Source organism: Plectropomus leopardus, chromosome 6 (assembly GCF_026936395.1).
Source record: "Plectropomus leopardus strain MGB_pleo_1.0 chromosome 6, ASM2693639v1, whole genome shotgun sequence".
Classification (NCBI taxonomy): domain Eukaryota; kingdom Metazoa; phylum Chordata; class Actinopteri; order Perciformes; family Serranidae; genus Plectropomus; species Plectropomus leopardus.
The window spans coordinates 17028817-17043264 of record NC_142181.1 but is presented as its reverse complement, the minus strand read 5'-3'; the positions used below and the strand labels follow the sequence as shown (position 1 = coordinate 17043264).

Below are 14448 nucleotides of genomic sequence, written 5' to 3'. Positions count from 1 at the left end.
GATGGATTGTGAAGTAAAATTTGACATAAAGATGTGTACTGGTGAGAACAAAACAAGAACATAGTTCAAGTAGGGATAATTGCAGAAAATCCTATAACATATTTACCTTGGAGCCTTGAGAGGGGAAGGCTTCTTCAAAATCTGCCAGGATTTGAGTCCCCAACTCACTCTGTGCTGCCTTTACCCTAGATAGAACAAAAAAAGGCACTAAATTATTAATTGTTTTCTCAATCAGTCAACTGTCATATTGTAAATTTCAGGCTGGAATACCCCCCCCCCTAGCCACTCTGGCAAAAGACAAGTTGTTTAATTATTGTCCAAGAACCACAGGGAAGCATGTTATTTAGAAGTTACTAGCTGGCAAACCTCAAGACCAGTGATGTTTTTAAAGTGTCACAGCACACACGACACAATATCTCTTCTGTAAAATATTCCCAAAACTCCAAAACTAGCAGAGAAACGTTTGCATTATGAGGTCTGTTAAAGGGGGAACACTACTTAAATGAAGGACTCCAATATGCTATTTCCAGGGTGTAGGAAATTTCAATAAATATTCGTGAATAAGAGCTACTCTCTCAAAGCCAGTTTGGAGCTAGTCCATAGACAATGAATGGGAGACTGTTTTTGTGGACCCACAGAATGTTTGTTTTCTTTCTTTTTTTATACAGAAATGCTTGCAAGAGCTTTATTTTATTGTAATGTTCTCAGTCCTGCAACAGAAAATGTACTCATATACTCAGAGTATTCCCCTGGCTGCTCTAAGTGTCATCTATCTTTCCCAATTCATTGTCTATGGAGCAGTTCTAAACTTCACACTCTATGATATAACAAATTTGAGTTTCAGCACTTTGGTTCTTCTTCATAAAAGCTGTTCACATTAACTAATTTTTTAGAACCGTCTTAAATTTAGTAAATTGATGTAGTTCCCCTTTAAGACAATTCAAGTGTGTCCAGTCCTCGGAGGGCCTGTCTCTGGCTGAATGCATTCAGGCCGGGTTAACTGAGGACAGCACCAAAACCCATGACAATTGTCCAGAATAAACAGGAGCTAGTGGAGAGAGGGTATCACAGATGGGTGCCAACTGAACTGGTAGCCTTCTTCTTAAGCTCCTGCTGTTGGCTTAATATCGCATTGCCCACCTCTGTATGGTCAGCTACTGAATATGAGACTCTAATCACACACACTGCTCTACAGCTCCTGTTTCGGCTGTGTCTTACAAGCTGATGCCACTGAGACAAAGCTGTCAGCAGCAGGTCAGACTGTGTCCAGTCTTTCTCTGCATTTTGTCCAATCACATATGTGAATATACATAGATCACTACCTTTCAACCGGTCCGTAACAGTCACAGTGTAGTTGAAACATTGAGAAAAGCATTAACGATGACAATAAAAAGACCTATTAAAACATAATCAAAGTTTATCCTGTTCAAAGGTGACAGCTGCACTGAATCCACTAAGTAACTGTTCACACTTCTGTCAGGACAAAGAGCCAATTACTTTCACTGAACTACAGACATAAAGGCAGGAATACAGAAATGTCAAAAAGAGACCCTGGTATGCATTTAGCCTGTAGCCCTGTATAATTTTTACATTTGTTTAAAACTGAACTTTATGTCTTTTTTTTAAGAGGTAAAAAATATATGTAGTTTTTACTACTAAAATGTGCAGTTAGCTTTATAATTATTTGCTTTATTAACTGTTTTCAGCATACTTAATTATATTGTTATAAAATGCATTGTCTAAATAAACAAAAACACGCTTCAAATAAATTATTCACAATATGATTCATTTGATGTTTTCACAATTATGGTATTATCACGTAAATATAAATCAATACAATTATTTAACATTTATGCTTGTTTCATTTAAAATATATTTTCTAAATTTTGTAAGTGACAAATACTTCACCTTACTCCTGCTCACTAACTTTTTTTTTTTTATGAAATTGTTTACATTGTTTACACCGATTTAACCGATTTTCGCTGGTTTTGTTTGAATTCAGAATTCAAAAGATTTATTGTCTTGCTATTTTTAAAGGGGCTGCGTGTAACTTTGAAGAAACATAGCTGATTATTGAGTCTCATTCCCAGGTCAATAAATACTGACAGTTTGAGTTGGTGTTTTAGTTTGACTACCAACCCAAACCGTTGGTATTTGACAACTTGGGAATGAGAATCAACAATCATCTATCTCTCTCCTGAGTTACCTATAGTGCCTTTAACTCCACAAAAATGGTCTGACTTTATAGGTTAGAATGAGAAGTGAAAATCTTGCCTTGCTGCTCTAAACATCCCGTAGCTATTTTTTCCTCCTTGGCTCTAATTCTGCCAACTCCCAATCTGATCCTTCATCCTGCCTCTACATACACGGTCCCCTGTTTGTCTTCTGCTATCTGGAGTATCTTTGTGGCTGATGTTAGTCTGCCAATGTTTTTTTCACAGAAAGGTCTTTCAATTGCTTACTGTCCATATACTTTCTATTAACAGTTTGCGTCCAGCTGTCTTCCTTGTCTTCTTGTCTCCCCCTTCCCTGTGTCTCTCCTATCATCTGTTTCTCCGACAGTCACTTCTTCCACGCAGCTGTTATTTGGCATGAACATGGTCTGCCACACCTCAGTCAAAACAGAACAGAAGGTCATCCTTTTTGTTTTGTGGGGATCAGCACTACTTTGAACTCGAACATCAACTTGGCAATAAATGTGTCCCAAATTGATTCAAATGTTCATGGAAAATTATGGTAAAAATGGAAATGTAATGAGTCAGGACTGTGGGAAACAAAAGCATAACAATGTACTTTGTTCTGTGTGTGTTTGTGTGTGTAAATCTCTGTGAGAGTGCTTGTGTTGCCTGTGTGTTAAAACAAAATACTACATTCAGATATTAGCATGACTCTTTTCAGAGCAAACAAACATTCCTACATGTACCATGAATTAAAAATGACACTATAAGACTGATATAAATATTGCAAGCATGAACAACAATCTGAAATGCATAATGCATAAATACATTTTCCACACAAGTGGAAGCACATACATGGAGACACAAACACACTCTCAGAAAATGAAGCCCCTTATCTCTCACAATGGAAGAAATTCTGGCATAATCGGACCCTATTCAGCTTGTTTCCTTCCTGTGTGTTCCTGTATGTGTGTGTATGTGTGTGAATATCTGCATAAACAGGATGTGATACGCAAAATCTCTCAGCCAAAACTGTAACCACTTTTAAACAGTTCAGCTGATGAGCTGTGGAACATTTCAGACGTAAGCAGAGATCAAGCTATGAACTGGCTACTAGATATGAACTGTTACAGTTATGCTGCTCACCCAACAGCCCAAGCGATCCTGAGCAAGACACCAAACCACTCAGTATTCAAGAGTTGCAGCAATACAGCAGTAAAGAAATAACCTCATACATTACTTGTGTGTGTTAGTGTGTGCATATTATTTACCTTTCTGAAAGTTGTCTTATCTGGGGAATACCCATGTACTTGTGGAAATGCTCAAGCACATTGACCACTCCCTGCAATAGGTTGGCAACCTCACCATACTGCCTTTTTCTGGTCATGGCTCTGGAACACAACACATTCTGCTGTTAGTTATTTCTATTATTATGTAACGAAAATATCTATCTCAATGCTACACTTGTCACACAATTACACCATGCACCTCTGTAAACATGTTTATCCATATTGAGCATCAATGTAGCTGTATATCTCTCAAAGGTGTAAATTTATTTCTAACATGCTATTTGGGAGAAAGCAACCCACTCTTCTTAAAAGTGCATCCTGTGTGAACTCTCTGACTGCTCAACATGGGCACCAAAAGCAAGTGGAAAATTGGCGCTTTGCGGCCGTTCTGCATTCTGTGTAAAACCAGCACAGTATGTTTTTGTATGTATCTCAACCTGGGTGAAATTCTATGGGATTTTCTATGGGATATGGGAAGTTTTTGATTTTGTCAGTATTACCGAAAACAGATTGGACTGCAATAAATGTATTATTAGGTTGATAGTTTGTAAATCATGTAAGGTTTGACACAAGACCTGCCATGTACCGGCAACATCGGATCCTTTTTTCAAAAAAGTGTGCATATTACAACTACTGAACCACAGAACAATCCTAAATGTTTAATATTGGTTAAATAAGCTTTAGGGTAAATTGTCTGCATCTTTTGGTCTGGTCTGTTGAATGTAACTGTACCCACTCTAAAGAGTCGACACCCCCTGCCAACATATGCAGGTGGTTGAGGGTAGTGATTGATGTAGTTAGATGGCGCTTGGCATGATCCAGCTGCTTAATGTCCCTGGTAATCTCCTTGACCTGTGCAGGAAGAGGAACAAGTCAGAGAGGTTGGTCATATAGCATGGATGACAGGAAGAAGTAAAAGTACAGATATGGGAAAGGAAGAAGTTGAACAAATCTAAGTGGTTCACTGGATGGGTCAAAAGGACAAAGACAAACAGAGCAAGATGAACAACACACCCACTGGTTAGAGGAGTAATTGTTTCTACATGCCTCATGAGGGAGGGTCTGCTTGCCAATCTCCCCCCTCATCATTTCTCCACACACCCAGCCTACTGGCCTTCCTCTAACAAACACACTTGTAACAGACAGACACATGGAAGGTGCATTACCTCGACTTTAAATAACTCTCTGCACTGTCCTCTATTGTAACAGGAGGATACAGGGTGTATCTACCCTATTCTAGGGTCATGCCCCAGATAAGCTACAACAAACCACTTTTGTATTTGTGCATACCATTTGTTCAGACTTCTCTGCCTTGTCCTTGATGTCTTTGATTTTGCCAAAGAGCTGCTGGATGGCTATCTGGGCCTCTTCCAAAGCCTGCCCAAAACAGACAGAGAAATATGAAACACACAGAGAGAACACATTTTAGACTGCTGTGTAAAAACAACTGACAATATCAGTGTGTGGCTGTTTTCCTGGCAGTGGGCAAAACTTCAAATGTGTGTGACAAAAGTGGTCTCAACGGACTCAGATTTTGGTTCAAGGAATGCCAACATCCATCTGAGACATCACTAATCCTGTCAGAATAACACCTGAAGCAGAAACAAGAGGTAAAAAACGGAAACCAGACAGAACTGTTTGACCATAACCTTAGAAGGAACAAGGGGATGAGAAACTTCTTACTTAGTTTATTCATGAAGTGAAAATGAAAACTCACATACTGAGTGTGACTGAGTGGACAGCTACAGAGTTTTCAACCTGTTGGCCAGTAAATCAGTAGAACAATGGCAAGTCAAGCAGTACAGACATGAGAAGATTAAAAAAGTCTTTTGCTGTTTGGTGCTTCCACGTGAGATGCAATACGGTTTAGGGTTGCAACTAGGGTTGGAAAAAAACTTTTTTGTCCAGCTACCATTGTGGCTCACAAATTCCAAAATCTATCAACCGCACAATTGATTACCTTTGGGGGGTTTTTGGCTCGTGAGCGATGCAAATCTAGTAGCCACTTGCAAATTTTACAGGCATTTGGCTGGTGGTTGGTGCTAATTTCCAACACTGGCTGCAACTTACAAGTAATTTCATTGTAATTTAATCTGTTGACTAAATTCTCAATTAATCAATTAGTTGTTTGGTCTACAAAAAGTCAGACAATGATGAAAAATATCAACCAGTGTTTCCCAAGACTATGTGTTTCTCCTCAAATGCCTTGTTTTGTCGATAACTGAAAAATATCCAATTTACTGTCATAGTGGAGTAAAGAAACCAGAAAAAAATTGCATTTAAGGAGCTGGAATTTAAGAACTTTGACTTTTCTTTCTTCAAAATTCCACAAAACCATTTCAGATTATCAAATGAGTTCACAATTAACTGATTAATCTTTGAAGTTCTAATACAGCTGTTTCTGAAATTCATACATTCCTCTTCCATTTTCATCCCTTACAAATACACTTTCTCACCATTTTATAAAACACTAGGCTTGCAGATTGTACTTCACTGCACCGTGCGCTAAATGCAAATGAGTCAACCTAACAAATGCAAATTCAACTGCCTTTTGGTGTCTGTTTTAAACAGCAAAGATTAAACAAAAGGGACATCTGGATGTTATTTGATCCATAAATTCATTGGCAGAGAACATGGACAACTTGCCAGCAGCTAATGGTAAAATTGATATATTTCTTATTCTGCTTTTAATCAAAATGTATCATCCCATACATAAAAAAAAAATCAACTTCCCTTTTAATGCCCCTAGAAAAAAGTATACTACACTATTAATACTTGTGTGTTCTTGTTGCAAGAAGCAGGGCGCTGTGTGGAATAACTGTGCCTCAGTTGTGGTATGCCAGTCTAGGTCAAATTTCAAGGGACATTTTCTTATCCACCCTCACCACTGGCTTTGGTCCATGCAAAAAAATATCCAGCTCAGCCTGTTCCCAGCTCTGGAAAACAGACTAATTGGCCATCTAATTGGCAAGCTATCTAGATATCTGACATTGATAGGGCTTAGTTTGACACATGAGCCATAAGGCTAATCTCTGCATAAAGGCTGTCACTATAAATGCTAAAGAGATTATTAGCAGTCTGAACAGCCTATAAAGCCAGACCGGATTAGATAACATTAGACAGTTACAAATGTAAGATAGTTAACGTGCTATTCTAATATTTCCCCATCATCTGACATGGCAGCTGCTCTTTGATGGTCCTAAACGGAAAGTGTGCTGCGACATCTGATGCCAAGGTAATTGGCTTCACTTGGCCCAATGCTGTGACACTACATTGACTCTCCTTAGATTCACACAGACACATGCACACAAGGAATGCTAACAGCCGGCACCAGCTGTGCAAGGAATTTATCACTTTTACAAGCACCTCTAACAAACTAAGAGCAAACTCACAAAAACTTTGCACATGCAAACATACACAAACATAAACACAGCTTGCACTGACAGCAGAGGATTCATTTCCTTCCTAAGTGTAGCCAAAAGTCCCAGAAATAATTGTGATAAACAATATTATCGTCATTTTAAAGGAATACATCGATGGCAAAATAAGGATTTTTACATCAATTACTCAACCCCCTCTTACATTGAATTCGTTAAGAAAAGTGTTTTTTCTCGCATGCCCCCAGGGTGAATGGAAAACCCAAAAAAGGCAAACATTCTTCATGAATAGAAGTAAATGGGGTCCATCCCAATATATCCCAAAAAATATCTTTAAAAAAAAGAAATGACAAAAACCATGCCTAGGCGTAGTTTTTTTTCTGTTAATTTGGCTTAGGTATTGTGAAAAAATCATCATCATATTGGCTATGTAAACAAACATGCACGTAAACACAAGAGCAATATTTAACAATATGTGGACACAAAATTGATAAGTTGATAACATAATTATTGTGACAGACTTCATGAACCCTGCAAGGGAAGTTTCAATCTGAAACTTTATCGACTGTGTGATATGATTTTAAGTTAAAACAGTTTGCTGACGCCAGACTGAGGAGAACTCTTCCTCAATAACAGCGAGAAAAAAGCCAACAGGCTTTCATGCATCCTTCTGTCTCAAACATCCACTTGGTTGCTGGGTGATTGGATAAATGAATTGGAAAACTGCATGCAGGTTATGTGATTACTCTTTGATCTGAGAGTGAGGAGGAAGGGAGTGCCACTGAATCTTTAAAGAGGTTCCCTGGAGGACTTCTTGAGCAAACAAAGTGCATGCAGAAGAGGCCAAAACCTTCAAGGCTACAAATCAGCTGAGTCTATCTGGCTGGCTTCCTAGCGCTCATTTCCTGTATTTAGCCTTGAGGAAAGCAGAGAGAGAACACTGCCCAGCAGGCGCCTCCATGCCCGAGATGTTATCTGCTCTCACACAAAAACACACATGCAAACATGCACACCAGTGTATCCCTAACATGCAATAAGCAGCACTGGTGCCAGGGCACACATATAGAGTTTAAAAAAGGAGCTTCAACAGATTTTGGATGCACTTCATGCACCCTCTGACAGACATCAGTGTAGCTTTCTAAAGCAGAGGGAATATTAAATGGTACTTTAAAGTTTAGGGCCAAATACAATAAATCTGATCAACCAAACAGGATTATTTTAACAGTTGGATCATTGCCTGCTTCATGTAAATATTTTAGGGAGACAGCTAAGAGAGAGAAGTGATTCACTTAAAAGAGAAAATAATAGCTGGTGAAATGCTTTGCACAGAATCAGTCCAAATGTTGGTCACAGTTAAACCTGACAGTAAATAATATCAAAACACAACTTTCTCATGAAATTTATAAATAGCAATATGCTACTTTGCTCTGCTGCACATCTCATCGATTGTCTCATTTTACTTTCCAAAAGCAATACAACATTTTGGCACATTTGGTTATTGCAGATGATGTTATAGTCAGATTTAATAGGCTATACTTAAAAAGTCACTTAACATGAGGCGCAGACCAAGTCTGTAGAAAGCGACCTAGATTCTTCTTTCTTTTTTTTAAATAGAGACACAGAAAAAAGAAAGTTAAAACTCTATAAATTAGGAGACAAAAGAAAGAGACAGCTAAAAGCGTATAGGACAAGCTCTGAGAAGATGAAAGCTAAAACAAGCTGTGAACAGCCTTTTCTGAGTTAACGTTAAATATTTACATTAATGCCGTTTCTATAGGAAGACCACCTGACCTGTATTTTCTAATGCAGCCGATTCTATACCAAAGTACACCTCTGTATACCACACACACAGAAAGAAAAACACGTATGCCAAACTGCAGACCATGCAAGCTGCAATTAAGTACAGCATTAGTGTGTGTTTTGTGCATGTGTGTTTTTAATAAAACAACCAAAAGAAACAGAATAAATGCAAAACAACCCTTCATTAGTGCTATGATATTGAGCTGACTGTGGAGCAGGTGTGCATGCAGTACTGACATCACCCTCACAACAGGCAGTCGGGAACATCTACAGCATCGTGTGTGGTAGGAAACTCTCAGCTGGCAAATAACAACCAAAAAACAGACATTTTTTGTGTTTGTGCGATAGGTTGTGTAAGTTTTCCAATACCATTGGCAGCGTGGGAGATGGCTTCTGGGGCGCCAGCCCCACATGTTTTCTCCAAAGTCCTAATTTTTTAGGTTTTTCAATCAGGATATTCATAGCGACTAATTTCCCTTAAACTTAGACTAGTCTACTTTTCTAGATGTAAGAAAGTATTTAGAAAGCAGTCAAAATTGAGCACAATTATATCTATAGTTGTGTCAATTAAAACTATAGTTAGTGTATAGTTAAAGTGTAAATTAAAAGAGCCATTTGAAATCATTAATCACATTTGTTAATCCGTTAATTGTGTTTTCGACTCCGATACACGTGTAGCAATTTGCATTGAGCATTACAATTACAGTACATTATCCTACAAAACCTGACGACAACTCACTAAATAAAAGTTAAAAAATTAAATTTATTGAGAAACAATGTTATTTATGAAAATAAATGGTTAGGAATCTTGCCCAATGATAACAATGGCATTTTCACTGGGTGAACGCAATTGAATAAAGTTGTACAAATTTCAATAATACGTTTAACCGACTATCCTGGTGCCGACTAACGAAGGCAGGACGACGGCTAATTGTGCACATCCCTTTTTTTTGTCATTTTGTGTCAATTTTTGTGTCATTTCTCGTCTGTCTTTCTTTCTGCACAATAAATGCAGCAGAAGTTTTATTACTTTTGTATTAGTAATGCTGTTCACGCCAATTCTCACCCTACCTATCTTATGCAACTTAAAAAAAGAAACATTGGACAATATTGCTTCTTTTCAGGTGTCCGGATTGAAAATAAGTAATTCTTAACATTTGTTGTGTTATAGTTTCAGCATTAAGAAGACAATGGGAGAATGATTAGATACAAAATAGGATAGGCTCTATAGGAGGTGAGTTTCTTCCAGGGCAACTATCATGTAATTCCCAAATGATGTACAGATTTTTGAGGAATTCTGTTATCTCAGATGGCTTGAAAAATAGTGCATCTGGCTCAGGTCAGGAGATTTCAACTATCTGCCCTCGTCCTCAACACTTCTCATTCAGAAAATGAGATCAAACATAACATGATGTTTCAACCACATGAACTCATGCTGGTTAATGACACAGTTCATGTCATGATAATTGAGTCTGTACCTCTGCTACCAGATACTATGTATAACAGTCAATCATACTGTCACTAATTTGGCTTGTGGTGCGATGTGTGTTGCATCTGTCTTAATGGGTTGCAATACACATCAGTGTTTTTTTCCTTTCACAAATTAAATAAATATAAAGATGTTTCATCGCAAACTAGCACAGCTATCGACAGACTAGAAATATGTTCTATCAGAGAGCAGGGTCAGACCACGAAGAGAATCACATTTCCACACTCAGTGCTGCGGCCTGTAACTGTCTGACTCCCTACAGGAAAAAAACACCAGAGAAATCATTCCCCAGACGTCCTCCACTTTCTCTCTCCTCCCATTTTACTCTCTCCATCCTTCTCCATAAATGTTACCATCTTGGGTTTCGACCTGGGGATTTCATTTAGCTCACAGGGAGAGTTCAATCGACAGCAGAAATGACTAAATTGCTGATGTTGTTGGTTTTATTCTACGGCTGTCTTTATGTTTCAAACGCCATCTTGAAATGAACACCTCTCCATCTTTCCGTCTGCAGAAAGGATTTTCCCTCTGGAAATGTTGGAATGGCACAGTGGGGTTGGAAAAACAAACTAAAATTATTGTGTGTGACTGTATAATGTTATTGGTCTGGAGGGGATTTAGAGCGTTTCCGCTACCAAACGGTAGCTGACTGGGGAAAGACAGGGCCACCAGGCCAGACACCCTGACGACAACACACACCTAATCATGTCAACTGTTCAGAACACACACAGCTCACCCATCAGGTGTCACGTTCCCTTTAAGCCACAACTCTTTGACAGAGCGAGAACCTGGACTAAATCAGCAGGGTCTGCTCTTTTCCATTAAGCTACCACAAGAAAAGGCAAAGACTTAAGAGCTTGGGTTTAAAAGAAACCTTAGTATTTACATACGGGAATCTATTTCCCAGACGTGTTTTCTGTAAAGAGGAGTTTGAGCAGTGGGAATAGCTCTGAGTCATCTTGTCCTTTTCCATGGAAGTAATGTGGAGAGAGGAAAGAGCAGGCGAGGGGGAAGAACATGTTTTTCTGGGTTGGGAGAAACTACTGCCACTTTTCTAACTTAAGGATGCTGTTTTAAACACCACAAGTGATAAAAAGTTGTGGTGGTGTGTTTGTACAATATGCAAAAGTGGCTGTTGTTCTCTCCCATATCCCCCATTAGGGCATGTAAGGTCAAAATGCTGCGTTTCTACGATGATGAGTGAGGAAAATGCTCAATACTTGATGTTCCTTCTATTTAGGACCAACATACATACCAATCAGCCTTTGCAAACAACTGAGGCTCTTCCACCTTCACCATAACACAAATATATCTTTCAAAAAATCTGACAACTAATGAAAAACGTAACTAAAATAAAAGAAATGTGATTTTCTTCTCCAGTCATATTGCCAGATGGGGGATCAAATTGATGGCAGAAAAACAAATGCAAAGTAGATCAAGCTTGTCTAACCACGGTAGTATGTCCTTATACAGTGTTCCCATACATTTTTATGGACACAATTTCAAAACTTTCCATGACTTTTCAAGGACACATTTTTCTTGTCAAACTTGCCTGCAATTTTTTTTGGGGGGGGTGGTTTACGTAACAGATTTAAACTCTTTTCAGACATATTTTCAGCGAGCTGGCATATATGAAGAGAGAGATATAATGCAGGGAGAAAATGAAAAACGCACATGATGTAAATAAAACGTCACACATGGCCGCATGTTAGAGCTTCGTCACGTCGACAGCTACAAAAAATGAATTTGCCGTTATGTTACATAGAAGGTTATCCACAGAAGGCTATTGTAACAATCATTGGGCACAATGAAATTCCATGACTTTTTATAAAACTCTCAATGATTTTTATATTGTCCTGGCCTAAAAATGTGATTGTGAAATTCTATGACTTTTCCAGGTCTTTCATGACTGTGAGAATCCTGCATATATGACATGCAGCTCATCTTACCTGTCTGCCATCCTGGCCCACATTGGTCTGGCCTCTGACCACTGTCCTGATGTTGTCATCCAGGCGCCTAACAGTTGTGATACAAAGTGACACTTTGTCAGGTTGACGGTAAAATACAAACACAAAATAAGAAATGTGTTTTCAAGTCAATGACATGAACTCACCGGATCTTCAGACGAATCTTGTTTACCACATCATCGATATTTGCCAAAGACTGAGGGGAAATAGAAAAACAGGAAATCAGGGACACATGAAGTAACTGCCGTGCTACCTTGAATATGACAAGAAAATGTCGTTTTTCTTGTGTCCCTCCACAGAAATCGGCAACAAACAAACTGAATTTTTGATTGACTGGCCATCACATTTCACATCATCAAAATTATATCAAAGGTAGGTCTATAGTGACCCCTCATGGAAATAGAGTGTACACCTAGACATGTATATACATGAAGCATACTGTACAATCTTTCAAAATAAAGTGCAACACAGTAATTTAGGATTCACAATATTAAATGAATGATCAAATACCCAAATCATATACATCCACAAAATACGCATGCACTTGCAATGCGAAGTACATGCACTCATAGACGCATGCATATAAGTATATACTTTTTTCATGTTTTACCTTGATTTATCTTAATAATCTAATCAGGGTTAGGGACTGAAAATTAACTTCCGCTCGAATCTACATACATTATATGTGTTACATTCATCTTCCATTGGTTATAGTGGTTATTTGCAATGTTCCTCTTAAATGAAACAAAATTAATTTTCCTCCATCCGCAGATAATGAACCCCAGTCTATATAACTTTTTTTGGTTTATAAAGTATTTGAGCCAAAGATCAACAAGCCTTTTGCATGTAAGATGTTGTAGCCTAACCCTGTCACAGTAGGAAAAACACAGGTGTAAATAATAAAATTATTGATGGCTGATAGGGATAGGGATAGCTAAGAAAGAAAAAAATGATTTTGTTCTTGAAATCCTTTAAGTTGTGATTAAGATCTTGTTTTTCAATTCAACATGTCTACAGATAAAAAGGCCTGTTTTTTCTATATGAACTGTAAATAATACTTAGATAACTACAATCCACTTGTGTTTTATAGATAGCTCTAGGCTGGCCCATACAACAATAGATCTTAGTATGCACTATGCATATCAGTGTGAGTGCAGTCTGTGTTACAATACCTGCTCGGTGGGGAACAGTGTGTTGATGTACTCCACAGCATTAAAGTCTGCTCTGTCCAGCGGGTCTTGGCTGGGGAAAACCTTGCACACACACACAACAAAACACGTTAAGTTAGAAAGTCAATGCTCACAGCTTTACCCTGGATGTTTAATAATGCACTGAGGTGGTTTCAACATGCAAACTTGTGACGATACTCAGTGGTTTACATGTTTGTAGCTAATCATTACTGACAACCTACACAAATGTTTGCTATTGCAAATGAATAGTATCATAACATTCACGACGACTAAAGAGTAAAAGACAGCTTCGTAGACTAACGTCACACACTATTTACAATTACTGAAACACTCTGACAAACTTTTCTCGGAGTTAAACACTGTTAATAAAGCGCAAAAATCAATGTTTCGTAGCCAGGTTAGCTCTCGTAACACAGCAGTGTCGCATCCAGTTAGCTAACCGGCTAACAGCTGGTTTGTTAGCAAGACCCGCGACAATATTTAAAAAGTCGCAACAGCAACGAAGTCAAACTCCTACCTGTTCAATAGCTAGTTGCACCTCTGGGGTTAGATGCAAAATAGCCTCCAAATCCTCAGCAAATTCAAATTCTTCTTCCTCCATCATTGTCAAAACAAAACCTCTCCGGCATACCACTTCCTGGTGAGGGATTCTGGGATAGCCGATGACGTTGAACATATGGTGCTTTCAGGGCTGTCGGAAATAAGACACTTTGGATATCAGTACCGCATTACTTATTTTATTCAGCCTCTGCTCATTTTTGGTATATTCCATCTCTATAAATGGAAATGGTCTGACTCAAAACACAGCTATAATCGGTTTATCGTTGAACTTTTATTTTCTCTTTGTACTTTTTCTGTGTACCGTGGGTATAGAGACAAACGTGTTTTCGATTCCTGTAGGTCTAACACACATCGCAGAACTGACAATAAAGTTGACTTTGAATAAGCCAACAAAATAGTAGGCTAACTATCTACGTAGGCCTATGATGAATAATTTGTTTATGATGTGACAATGAGATGTAGAAAGTCAACAAGTGATGGGTACGCTATTATTAATAATTATAGCCTACTGATACAATATGTATATGTATGTAGTATGTTGTTGCCTGACATTCAAAGTGCACACAAGAAAACAGCTGTTAACTGTGTGTAAGTTTTA

General features: G+C 38.3%; 1 protein-coding gene across 3 annotated transcripts in view; it reads right to left on the bottom strand.

Annotated features, from left to right (window-relative positions):
* Positions 1–14448, bottom strand: part of vps53 (VPS53 subunit of GARP complex) — a 357717-nt gene that overhangs the window by 18432 nt on the left and 324837 nt on the right. For all 3 annotated transcript variants that reach the window (XM_088078882.1, XM_088078883.1, XM_042486659.2), the window contains exons 3-10: positions 13807–13980; positions 13272–13352; positions 12246–12295; positions 12082–12148; positions 4757–4843; positions 4203–4318; positions 3449–3568; positions 107–185 (exon numbers count right to left, since the gene is read on the bottom strand). In XM_088078882.1, coding sequence (XP_087935008.1) covers positions 107–185; positions 3449–3568; positions 4203–4318; positions 4757–4843; positions 12082–12148; positions 12246–12295; positions 13272–13352; positions 13807–13965 — 759 coding nt within the window. In that variant the 5' untranslated portion in view covers positions 13966–13980. The remainder of the gene's footprint in view (positions 1–106; positions 186–3448; positions 3569–4202; positions 4319–4756; positions 4844–12081; positions 12149–12245; positions 12296–13271; positions 13353–13806; positions 13981–14448) is intronic.